The sequence below is a fragment of the Glandiceps talaboti genome, chromosome 21, assembly GCF_964340395.1.
Source record: "Glandiceps talaboti chromosome 21, keGlaTala1.1, whole genome shotgun sequence".
Classification (NCBI taxonomy): Eukaryota; Metazoa; Hemichordata; class Enteropneusta; family Spengelidae; genus Glandiceps; species Glandiceps talaboti.
Genome location: NC_135569.1, coordinates 6,996,029 through 7,009,301, shown reverse-complemented (window position 1 = coordinate 7,009,301; position 13,273 = coordinate 6,996,029). Strand labels below are relative to the sequence as shown.

Sequence of the window (13,273 nt, the reverse complement as noted above, 5' to 3'; positions counted from 1 at the left end):
AATTTCTTTACCTGCTGCATCCACGAAGCAAATGAAAACCAGAGTGAGTTATAGAGATTCATGGAGTTTCTGCCCTCATAGGGCCCTTCATCATGAGGATCCGATCTCTGCACGTAAGCACCATAATATCCATACGGGCTAAGATAGCTACATACTGATACACACATTCCAGAAAAGATCATAGCTAACAAAATGGCCATCCACAGGTCGTAACTGAATGGATCAAGGAAGGCGAATAGACTTCTCTCAGGTTCTTTCACTTTCATCAAAATGGTAAGCCCAAGGTCAAGGTAAGGTTTTGTAAAAGCTATATACTGCTGACGTTCATAACTAATTGTGAAGGAAGCTACAGCAACATCGGCGTGCTGAAATGAAATGAAATCATCACAAGTAAGTGATATGACTATTGTTTTTAATGTTTTTATACCATAATCTATGTTGTGTTAATCACCAAGGGCATTATTTCAACCACAGACATGAATACATCTACGTTCTAAAATGGAAAGTTAAACTAAGAGGTAGGAAAAAGTGACACACACACACACACACACACACACACACACACACACACACACACACACACAGAGTTGACAAGTATAAGAACTTACCCCTTCTATGAGCTGCCCGACCATACCATTCCAAATCCCCCTCTCGGGATCTTTAGCACCAAATTTACCATCTGGCACCAATGACAGGTTGTAGTTAAAATTCAAACTGGTCTTTAATTCGTCAAGTAGATCTTTACAAAACCCTTTAAATCTATCGTTACCGGTCATCGTTCTGTCACCAGATATCATCATGAATGGTTCTTCCTGCAACCATGACCAGAAAAATGTCAAATGTTTACATGTCATTCAAGCTTACAATTGATCATTTCCGTTGGGCAGGTTGTTGGATTACAACATCACTGGTCTAGTGCAGCCAACGGACAGATTTGTGGTTTTCATTAATTACATGTTGATTCAGACAAAAAATTATGTTTTACTAGAATCGCCCCCTCCCCTCACCCAAATTGTGGGGAGGATGTTTAGCTGTTCCTATGTACCCTCCCACTGGTGGTGAAGGATATATCGATATTTGCCCCACTGGGTTTCAACTTGCACGCCAAATATTGAGAATAAGTTTTCCACCACCACCAGGAAATCGTTTGTGCTATCCGCCATACCAACAATTCATTTTGACGTACACACTGTGCGCCCCTTCCCCACAATTCCATGTTCCCCCTCCCATTGTATCAAAACCAGGAATTCCCCTCTGCAATTCTTCCTCGTTTGCTCCCCTGCCGCTACCGATCGAAAGAAATTGCTCGCCCACTGGAAAGTTGCGTAAGAACAGCTTTCTGCATGAACAGGCTTGTTGACTGTACCTGACTAGTATATATAACTATAAGCTTGACTTGCCAAATCATACCGGAAATGATGTTAAATTTTGTACTCGAGAGCGAGGCTGCTGACCACTACAATCGATGTCGTCTGCCCTGTCAATGGTACACTAGTAGTTTTGAAAAATTAACATTTGTTTTCTAGTAAGTTTATCAATACATCACATCAAATGATGTGAGGATCTCGGCTACACGAGAGAAGTGAAGACTAAAAATGCACATTAAAGACAAAACCCTTATCGGGATACCCTTTGTCAACAATAAGCTCACAAATTGACATGGCTTATTCGTGATTGATGACTTTAAAATGTGATTGTTTTCAAAGATTAAGGTGCAATGAACAAGTAGAACGAAAATGTCATATTTAGGGTACTGCCTGCACAAAAGCATAATTTAAGACCATGTGAAACCATAACGAATGTTACCACGCTATTTTCTAATTTTGTTTAGGGACATTACACTTCATTTTGTATGAAATCATACTCATTTATGATTGGAAGCACAGTGATATAAGGGCCATGAAAGTGTGATTAAAGTAAAAGTTTTATTCTTACTTACCAGAATCGTTGTTATTTGCAGAGTATAATTACTTAAATCTAAGTTGCTGTCTTGTGGAACCTTTTTGGTGTTTCCTGGAAAATGTACATTTGCAGCAATTGCCAATTCTCCTGGTCCATACCATGTCCCAACCTTAGAATACAATTCAAAACAGGTCAGTGAAGTGATTATTCGTCTAAGGGATTGATCATAAATTACAGGGGGAGGGGTCGATATTTTGGTGGAAGTGTCACAATTTTAATGCAAATGTCTGTTTGGTTGGTTGTGTTTTTTTCACTATTTTTGTGGAATGATATTTTTGAGCACATATATTCCACTAACAGACGAGGGTATGGTCAGGTTTGTGCACGGTCTTGGGGAGGGTCAAATTCTATATGTACTAATAATGTAGTCCTTCTGACTCCATCAATCTCTTCAATACCTTACAGTGACAACAGTCGCTTAAATTTTAATTATCACAGTGAATAATTGAAACGATGCCTAACTGAACAAAATTATAATTTCTGCTTTACGACCGGATTTCACGGATAAAGGCTTCTTCACGTGCCAGCATTTTACAGACAGTGCTTAGTTTGAACTCTTACCACTATAGAAAATAATGGTCTGAGGTTTGAAATGCGATTGAGGTCAAGTGTCAAAAAGACATATCATATTCGTTTGAAATGCTTACACGTGACCATGTTATCACCTTCAACAATAGCCTTGTTGGCAAGACAAGTGTCACTCAATCAATTTGAAAACCATGCGCAAATTGCCAGAAATTACTACAATTCACGATTAATCATAGATTGATAGATAACATCAAGAGTAATGAAATTGGAAATGAAATTCCAGAAATTCCAATTTCGGTGAAATGATACTCAAATCGCTAAATTCCACTGTGAATGAGAAATAATTGATCTTTACCATCTATTGGGAAAAAGATGTCATCGAATCTTGGCGATATATACACAAATAAATCGTTAACTTGATTTCCAAACCTGAAGTTCGGGTCAATATCTAGCTGGCATCATTCACATGACGTCATCATTTCAATAACATAATGCATTAATTACAAAGATCGCTGAAAAATACGTATAACTAATTATTTGAGCTTGTGAGTGAAGAATGTTGCTGCCATAAAAACAACATTACGAGTCTTTGTAGTAAGTAACCTGTGCAATGTCTCACCTAATATATATATTACAGGGGCCTTACTCCTAAAGTTATCATGTGCAGTGATCACCGCATATATCTGATACAGGGGTGTTACAGCTAGAGGTAGCATGTACATTGATTAACCCATAGTTTCGTGTAGGGTCTATGATTAACCGCACATACCTAATACAACGGGCTGTTACACCATAGACCCTACCTAGATCTGACACGTACAGTGATTCACTGCATATATCCTATACAGGGGTGTTACATCTAGAACTAACATGTATACTGATTCACCGTATATAGCTAATAAGGGGTGTTACACCTAGAGCTTATATGTACAAGGATTTACCACATATATATAATACAGAGGGGTGTTACACCTAGATTATTTCTGGCCAATTCATTGCAAAGTCGGCATTGATATCGCTCGTTCTCTACTTACTTTCTCAAAGCCTCTGTTTCTAAGGTTAACTACATCATACTGGGAACTCCATGGCGTGTGTAAATCGGTGAAATTTAAATAATTCATGGTTCCATTTGTACTGACCTGAAGGAAGAATCAAGACGGAGGAATGCAAATATAAGCATGTATGGCCTACATGCAATACTGTCATGTTTTGCAAACGTTCTGTGTATTGCAAATGTTTTATTTGAAGACAAAGATGTATTACATGTACGGTGATGGCTTGTGATCTGAATATCATATAAAATGGTACAGTCGCGGACACATTGCCTGTAGTTAATCCCCTGTTTCCAATTGCAGAATTCATCACTTTTGACTCTGTGCCCCAGAAGTAAACCGGATGTAGGGAATAGCGCCCCCAAGTCGGGTCCTGCATACTCACGTTTTTGATGTATTCTGCCAACTTTGGCCCATATGTCCATGGTTGTGTATTAGTTCTGGAGCATGTTTTTGAAGTATAATTTGGCTGTACAAAGTTGTTACCATCAGCTATATAGCCATGTAGTGCCCATGCGAAGGCCAATACTGCATCATATGTTCTCATTACAGATGCCATCTGCAAAGTCAGGGAAGGAGACAATATAAGACAATACTATCTTCAATGAATATACAAATAACATCACAGGTAAATGAGTGACGTGAGATCATTAGATGGGAAATTTCCCACATACGTTTGATTTCCATATCAACCGAGAACTATTTAATTTGTCTTTACCTTGTTTTTTTGTCTCATGTGTTCGTCACTATACCTATGGCATCGTGGATGTGAATGCATAGTCTGTTTACCTGACTTGCGCAATCATACCGGAAATGACATTTGTATTCGAGAGCGAGGCTGTTGGCCAATGCTATCGTCTGCTTCTCAAGGACACGCAATTTGCTTTGTAAAATTGGAGTTTGTTTTGTTTTAAATTTATCAACACATTACAACAAATGAAATTACAAAAAATTGCTGCTGAAAATTGTTTGAACACTTAAAGGTGTATGATTCTAACAAGCAAATGAGACCAAGTCATTTTCTGAGCAGCTAAGCCTCGCTTTTGATTCCAAACGTCATATCCGTTGAGATCATGCAAAACAAGACTTTCGCGTGGACCAACTATGACGTTATCACAATCAAATTGACCATTTATATTTATACAAGTCATTTGATTTATGTTCGTTATTTTCCAGACACGATAAGCACCATTGTTTATAAATTCCAGAACATGTCCAAAGAAGCTCTATTTTGAAAGACAGTCTAGTTCTACAGAGCGAAGACTTTGCAATAGGTTCTATTAAGTTACCTTTCCTCCATCTTTGATATCACCAATAAACATTTCAATTCATTTCTAACAATATCACTAGCACAGTTCAGTTTTCACCATAACGCAAACAAATATTGTCTCTCCTAGTCAGGACTCAATATATAACATGATTTTATAGACTTTTCTTACTACGATTTCGTGTTTAATTCGAGATTATATTCAGGGGTGCGAGTTATTAGCATGCCGAGCATCTACTATACTCGAAAAATATCGCCACATGTTGAGTCTGCCACTGTCCAGATAGAAGGCACAGAGGGCGTTTGACTGTATATCCATAGTACAACTATTGCCAGGTTCTATAATATAATAGTTCAAACCCCAAAGTACGAGCGTGTAGGCTACTTTAGCCTTTAGCAATTATGCAATATAATAGTCGCATAGCAACGGTTCAACTGCCCAAATACTAACACAGCTAATTTGACCATCAACAGTTTTGTGTTATATCACTTTCAGAACGAAATATTGATATTCTGTTTGAAACTCGCCATGCCCAAACTACCGATCAGAAGTGCCAGAGAGTGCAGTGAAAAACGTTACAATGCTGATACAAAAACCCACCTTATATGGATAAATGTTGTCTTCCTGAAGGCATATGGATATTGTGAGTAAAGAGAGGGGTTTCTCATTATCGTGCCTACAAATATCTTGCAAGTCATAACAACATTTCAAATTTGTCAGGGGTGTTAGAGTTAGAGGGTGTCTCACGCCACACAAGTGTCTATACCCAGTGAGCTGTTTTGGATCTTAGGCCAAATATTTGACGGTCTCTTTCTGAGCTTTCCAAGGAACAATTTATCTTGGAAGCCTATACACCCTATATAAACATATTCATCATATTGATCATTGAATTACAGATGTCACCTAAAGACTGAACCACTGTTTATATTGTCGGCACAAATTAGAGAAATAAATCGTAAGTCACTTATCAATGTATTGTACTTCTTGTTATTTTCTGTTCTGCCATGTGTTAATCAATATAATGTAAACGGAATGATATATCATTCACGGTAGCAGCTACACTCAAATACCTTGATTGATGTAGGATAAACAATATGCAACACTTTTGGTAAAAATGTTTCTAGAAGTAACTTTACTTAAGACATTCTTTACGAAATGTGATAGGTTTAGGTACATTTCAGAACGTAGAGAATATAGGTTTTGTACATCACAAACCGTAGACACATGCGTGAATCAACAAGAACTCGTAGAGTTTTTTCCCGACAGCCTGTCCTTTAGTTTCTTTCCTATGAGACGTGCTCAGATCTGGAAGTGCAACACGCTTACCTAGGATTCACTACTGTGACCATGAAATACCAAATGACACGCACTACGCCTCTACAGCATCCGTAATTACGCGTACCTAAACCTTTCAACACGGTGGCAGCGCATTATTGAGTAAGTTTAGTGAAGGAATGTTATGTTCATCTATATACTCTGGCCTGCCTATAGTTAATATGATAATGACCATCGTATTTTGATAATTAATAAGGCAACGCCTGTACTAAAATTAGCATAGTTGAATTAATAAGCATTATAGACATTATAAACACTATATATATTATAGACACTATAGTCAGATAGTCAGATTGATGTCACATGCGAGTTTTAACGTTTAGAAAAGAAGGCAAACACTTCCTTTCAAATGATACACTGTATAAAAAATGGTGAGCAGCAAGGTTCGAAGGGAGTAAAACACACAAGCGAGTGAATGATGAGAGAGGCTTTGTTTTATCAGATCGCCCACCACAGTCGGTGTTAATGGAAGACGACCAGGGCATGTATGGCTGGCTTCTACATGCATGAATGCGCCGAGCGATTCGCAGCATACTGCAACACATGCTAAGCATACTAGAATACTCAAAAAATAACCCCCCTAAGGAATAGTTTTGTCCGACCATCTTGTTACGCAATATATAGCTCGAAGCGTGAAACTCTGAGTAACAACTTATTACATCCTTATTCTTTTGAATTAAATATATATATATATATATATATATATATATATATATATATATATATATATATATATATATATATATATATATATATATATATATATATATATATATAACTCGTCCACACGACCATAAACAGAACAAAATTCACATAATGTATTACTGCAAGGAAGGAAAGGCAAGGGGTGCGTACATTTAATTGATCGCTACAATATGGATTGACCTCGAATGCCTTGTTGGCAGGAGCAGTGGAGTTGTTTCGCCAGGAGTCGATGAAATCGGCGTACAATGTGCCCTGTCCAACCGTCGGTCTTGTTCCGATAAGACCTATTAGGTGGGGAGGTATTTCACTGCAATCTTCGTACAGTCCTTCCTGCAATTAGAAGAAAGTTGTTGACTTCATAAAACATGTCTGTAGGTGTTAACCCAATTTTTAATGTTAAGTTTGTAGAGTTAACTTTAGTACTCTGTATCTTTGTAATATTAACAAAATGTCAGTTTAAAGAATTACTGTTTTTTAAACATTAAAGCTAGATAACAATGTTTTCTATGCCAACGTTGAAAATACCACACAGTTTTATTTGGAAGATCTCCGATCGTGAATGAATAGTTACTTGAGAAACAGGGCACAAGTACGCGCGAGCGCATACACACACAGACACACACACAGACACACACACAAATAGATAAACAGACATACATTGTCATAAAACATTTCGTGACCACATTTTAAACTATTTATAAAGTAGACAGGGATTATTTGAGTTGTCAACTGTTGACCTCTGGAAAATGTTAGATTGTGATGTATGGTCCTCTTATTTCACTATCAAAAGCAAAAAAAAAGCAAATTAAGGATGAAACTCACCAGTGCCGTTATGCCATCCGTGATAATCCAGGCCCATCCCGTTTGAGTCATACCAAGCCCTGCTGCCTGTCTTATTACATGTCTTGCATATGAAGCTAAACAATTAAGAATGATGACTCGAACTCCTTTGTTTCTTATCATCACAAGTTCTTTTTTAGCTTTAACATTGGATGGTTTCTCGGTAGGTAGAAATCTACCAACATGAGATATTACCCAATTTTTCTGGATAGCTATTCTCTGCAGTTCTTGGAGGCCATTAATTCCTGTAAGAACATAGATATCATTATTTAGTATACATCTCGTGTACACTTAAATTCTTATTCGGCCTTGTAATTTGATGGCCGCAATGTGTCACTGATTACTCTTATTCGCCGATGTTATTGTGATCGGTTGAAAGTAAAAATAGTCCCTGATGCAATCAAGGGATTAATAACTATTAAACTTTCCTGATATTGAATCAGTGGAATATTATATATATAGAACGCAATAGCTGAATACAAAATCTATCTCTTGTGGTTAACATTATTAAAGCAACATGAAATATTATTGCAAAATAGTTTTATGTAATGACACAAAATCCACGGAGTCCCATATCATGTCTTCCTTTGAAGATAAGCGTGCGCACTGCTAAATCAATCATGTTGTACAAAATTGGTTTGTTGCAAACTAAAGTTCAGAAGTCAGAAACATACTAATTTAGTTAAAACTTCGTGAAATGAAAATGCAAATAGTCTCATGCACGACTCATAACAACGGAATTCCATGGAGTACCGGACAGTATTTTCCAGAGAATTCAATCTTATTACCCATAAAGTCATAACATGTTTAGACGGAATTGATTGATTACACCATAAACTAGAGGGACTAAAAACTCTCTGTTGACGAATAAAAAAAGTAACGAGCGGTCGTCTTTTCCGGAAAGATAAACCTCAGGGAGAGATTTACGTGAACATGAAATCAAAATACATAAAGATTTCATATTATTTACCAAGTGATTTTTGAACAATACCCTTGAAACAGTACTTGGAATTCTCTCTTCAGTTTTGAGGACGAAGATTACATTCTACAACTTGTAGGATAACCCCTTTTGGCCATATGGAAATAACTTATTAATGACTAATTACGAATGTTTGATTTCTCTGTGAGTAAATTGATACTGACTATTTCCCTGTACCCAGGAATGTAGACTTTGGCGACCATTTTGAATAATAAAATGAACAAATGTAGGAATTTATTCTCTGACTTTGAAATTAAATATTAGTAAGCTTATTATTAACCTTACTAAGGGACTGGACATAGATTACAGGTGATGGGGGTCCGTGTTTTTTGTTTGATTTTTTTTGTTTGGGGGAGAAACACTTTTTTGTGCAACGATATGTTTGATCACGGATATTCCAATGAAAGATGGGGGATCAGTAATTGTTTTACAAAGTTTCGGGGAGAAACAGTATTTTTCCTGCACTGACAATCTGAACAACATCACCTGTGAGTTTTGTCCAGTCCCTTATTGCAGCCGTTCACACAGAAGGTATCGGCCATTTTGGATCCTGACATTGATCAGAGGAAGTTTTAACTTTTGTGTTATTCATATAGTTTGAGTGATTTCCACTGCTACATTTTGTGAGTTATGAAACGTGTGTGTGAAGTATAGGTAGGGTATCTGAACCTTAGGTTTATTCTCCTTAAGTACGCAATAACAGTAATTCACAAAAGTAGACATGTAAATTCCCGATAATGTTATCGTTGACATTGTGTTAAGTATTGCATTCTTCAGCTAATTGGCGTTTCAAATTGCTTTTAGAAGTGCACTATGTTGATGATGACAGAGTTGGTTCAATTATGATATGTGAAATTGGTCCAACACAAATACTCAAAATTCAGGGCTAAAAGCCATACTCACCGTAATCAGTCATTGATGTTAGGATAGCCATTCTGGACCAGTGATAGTTATCTATGATGTCAATGAGAGCTTTGCTTTGTATACTGTCTGGGGCACTCATTTTGAATAAGTAACGGTACGTGCTTGGGTTCTGGGATAGTGTTGGGTCCGTTGCGAATGGTGCAAAGTGCGGGATGTGCAGTCCCTCGGCTATGGGGTACACAGCTTTCACGTCTGTAGAAGTCGTAGGTCCGATTATCGTGGCAACTCCACGTGAAATTAGGTCACATGCTGTGAATAGAATAAGGGTATAATTTAGACGTCGTTTGAACAAATTAAAGACTCCAGACATTTAAGACGTATGCCGACAACACTAACATTTCGTTTTGAAACGAAAATTCGTTTTGTTTTCATTGTCAATCTTAAATGCTGTGGATGTAACATGGCAAAAATACAGAGGCCTTTTTGGACATACAAAAGAACTAAGACATTGACACGTTTGGTAAAAACACTCGCACTTCCTTTCGATAAGAAATTTCGTTATATTTTCGTTATCAGCATAAACTCGTTACAAGTGTATCTTTAGATCCGAAAATACAGTAGTATATTCTTTGCACTATCGAAATGAGCGTTTCAATATTCCATGGGTAGGGTCTTTAGGAAAGAATATGATCAGAACGATATTTCCAGACTCAGAGGAATATAGAAAATTAATCATGATCTTTGCAGTAACTTTATGGCGCATGTGGCAGGTTTGTATGGCTGAGTGTGTTCTGTGAGTTTTGCAAAAAAGAAATCTGACATAAGAGTTGAGACAAGCATTCTCGAAGGACAACTTACATCTTAAGTCAACCTGATCTTGGAATCAAGAGTGGAATGTCGTGATTTCATGGAATTAAACGTCATAGGGAGAAGTAAAAGTAAACGGGCGTAATGGTTTATCAATGACTCTGTGCTTTAGTCGACAGTCTCATCATTGTAGTCACGGCGCCAGATTAATGTACCGTGACGGCAGGTATCACCAGAGACATCGCACCACATTCCTGAGGGACGCAATATTGCCGGTAGAAGTCAAAAAGTGCTCAAATAATGTGCTACTGTAAACACCAGACAGATTTTCCTTCTTGTTATTTTTACTATTGTATTGATACATCGAAGCCCACGTGATTGACCTATTCTGTCACATAGATTAATCGTTCCCAGCACCAAATCAAATCAAACAGGGGGATTTCGATATAACCAACATTCAATAATACAGATAGTTGAGACATTTCTATGCACACAAGTGCAAAAATATCAACAAATAAATATTGGCCCGCAAGTACAGCAATTTCTATTTACAAAAATGGCCATCAAGAGCAAAAATGTAAACAACAAAAGTTGGCCCACAAGTACAAAAATTTCAACAACAAAAAGTTGGCCAACAGGTACAACAAATTTAAATCAACTAAATATTTGTCCACAAGAACAAAAATGTCAATAATTGACTTTATATGCATGTATGTTCTAGATGCAGGTAAAATAACCAGGTATAAATGTTGTTTTTTGTTAAGAACAAAGCTCTCCATCTCTGTCATGATGTGGTGTCCCTACCGAAATGCTATACCCTGAGATAAATACGCTCGAGACAACATTTCAAGTCATCCAAAATTTCCAATACTGTTTATACAATTTTCATTCGTCCTTCACGGTTTTTTAAATATTGATCTGGTTACCAAAACATGAAATCGTCGACTCGTTACGTGTGTCAACATATGTGCACGCCATCAAGGAGAGTAAATGTATAGGAGACGTAATGACGTAAGATAACTATCAAAGTAAGTATATCAAAGGTCACAAAGTCGATAACACGTTTTCTATTTTCAAAACTGCATCAGCGCCATGACTGTTTGAGCTAAACATATTGCTCTTTTCTGTAAACATGTTTACCACCAATTACAATTTCATCAGGAATTGCTTCATTATCATTGTCTGGTATAAACGTAGGCTGTCAAGTAGTCTTGACAGTTATAATAATAAACAAAAAAAAACCCGAAGTAGTCTTTAAGAATTTTTACCTGAGATATATATGTTTTGTGAAATCAAATTTCCGTAGATACTTCTACAGAAACTGGTGAGTCCAATGTATAGTATATTTGCGTGTTACGTAAAGAAAGTATCTATCGTATATATGTGCGCATTATAACAATTAGACTTCAGCAACATTGTGTTGTGTATTAAAGATAATATACTTCTTCATATATATATATATATATATATATATATATATATATATATATATATATATATATATATATATATGTGTGTGTGTGTGTGTGTGTGTGTGTGTGTGTGTGTGTGTGTGTGTAAGCATGTGCCAGTTGGAACAAATCTTGTAGCAACTTGTTCTACACAAATCCTAGGTGTTCTGCAATGTTAACACATGTAGTATTTAAACGGCATGAAAGGACTTTCTGTATAATTATTATCATGTATACATTCAGACCATCACAGTGTTAATGGTGTTACGATAGTAGCAACTATATATGCATTATTCAAAACAACTCTCGACATCAGGCCTTTCTTCAATCAATACCCATGTATAATTCATACTTGTCAAACTTATCAAATTATCACATATCACGTTCACATTTGTTCTTCCAGTCTACAAGCATCGAAGGACTTATTCTGAATACTTGTGTTTCATCTACAGAGTTCTGTCAACCGGAAAAGTAAATCCCTTTGGCAAGTTCAATTGAGAAGTACCAGGCGCATACTTGGCATCTCATGTGTCACATTTCAGTCAATCAAATATCTATATACAAATGAATACATACAGCACAGCACATTGTTGAATACTGCAGTAATCTACAATAATGGAATAATTTGTAATGCGGGTTTCTTGTTGTACTTTAATTTTTTGTGTCTGTCTCTTCTATATGTAATGTACTTGTTATATTGTATTGCAAGTACATGAATTTTTTTTACAGATACAGTGCCGTTATTATATAAATAGCTAATACATTGGAAGAATTTGCAAAAAGAGAAGAAGGTTAAACAAATGGAATTTTGTTTACCAGGAAATAAAGTACAAATTCAAGATATCTTACGATTGATTACAATGGAAATAGTTCAAAATAACTAGTAGTTTCAGTTCAGTGGAATATAATATAGTTTAAAGTTGCCCTTCATGTAAGAGACATTATTTAATAGTGCAGTATGGACTATCATGTGACCCGAACTAACTTATGAACGCTTCACATTTCTTAGATAAGTGTTGCTACTTTATCAAATATCTAATCCCAAAATGATCACATATTGACTTTGTATTTGAAGCTTTAAATGAAAAACTGAAACTTTAAATGATAATGAATTTTAAATCACTACTTTGATGGGAAAAATGGATAATTTATATTTTGAATAGCAACTTTGATGTTATTAACAGTGACGTCAGTATACTGCTAATTGTACACTGTTTATCAACAATAAAGTGTGAATGGATGAGATACCCAACATCAAAATTAGACTACATTCGATCCTTGCTTTAAATAAATGCAATGATCTTTCCTCCCAAATGAGATTAAGGAAAAGATCTAAAACGGGTTTTGTCCGTGTGAATTTGTAAATCTCCAAGGACCAATAATTCTGTCTGTTATAAAACACCAACTTCGACAATAAGTTGTGTTCGTATACCACGTTAAATTTCAATTAAAAAGACACTTTAACACACCATTCCTCTGAAC

At 36.3% G+C, this 13,273-nt stretch overlaps 1 protein-coding gene across 2 annotated transcripts in view; it reads right to left on the bottom strand.

Annotated features, from left to right (window-relative positions):
• LOC144451518 (glutamate receptor ionotropic, kainate 2-like) overlaps nt 1-13,273 on the bottom strand; it is an 84,025-nt gene that overhangs the window by 6,040 nt on the left and 64,712 nt on the right. For both annotated transcript variants that reach the window (XM_078142387.1, XM_078142389.1), the window contains exons 5-12: nt 9,573-9,842; nt 7,673-7,935; nt 7,001-7,180; nt 3,928-4,101; nt 3,525-3,629; nt 1,940-2,071; nt 609-812; nt 12-365 (exon numbers count right to left, since the gene is read on the bottom strand). In XM_078142387.1, the coding sequence (XP_077998513.1) occupies nt 12-365; nt 609-812; nt 1,940-2,071; nt 3,525-3,629; nt 3,928-4,101; nt 7,001-7,180; nt 7,673-7,935; nt 9,573-9,842 (1,682 nt within the window). The remainder of the gene's footprint in view (nt 1-11; nt 366-608; nt 813-1,939; nt 2,072-3,524; nt 3,630-3,927; nt 4,102-7,000; nt 7,181-7,672; nt 7,936-9,572; nt 9,843-13,273) is intronic.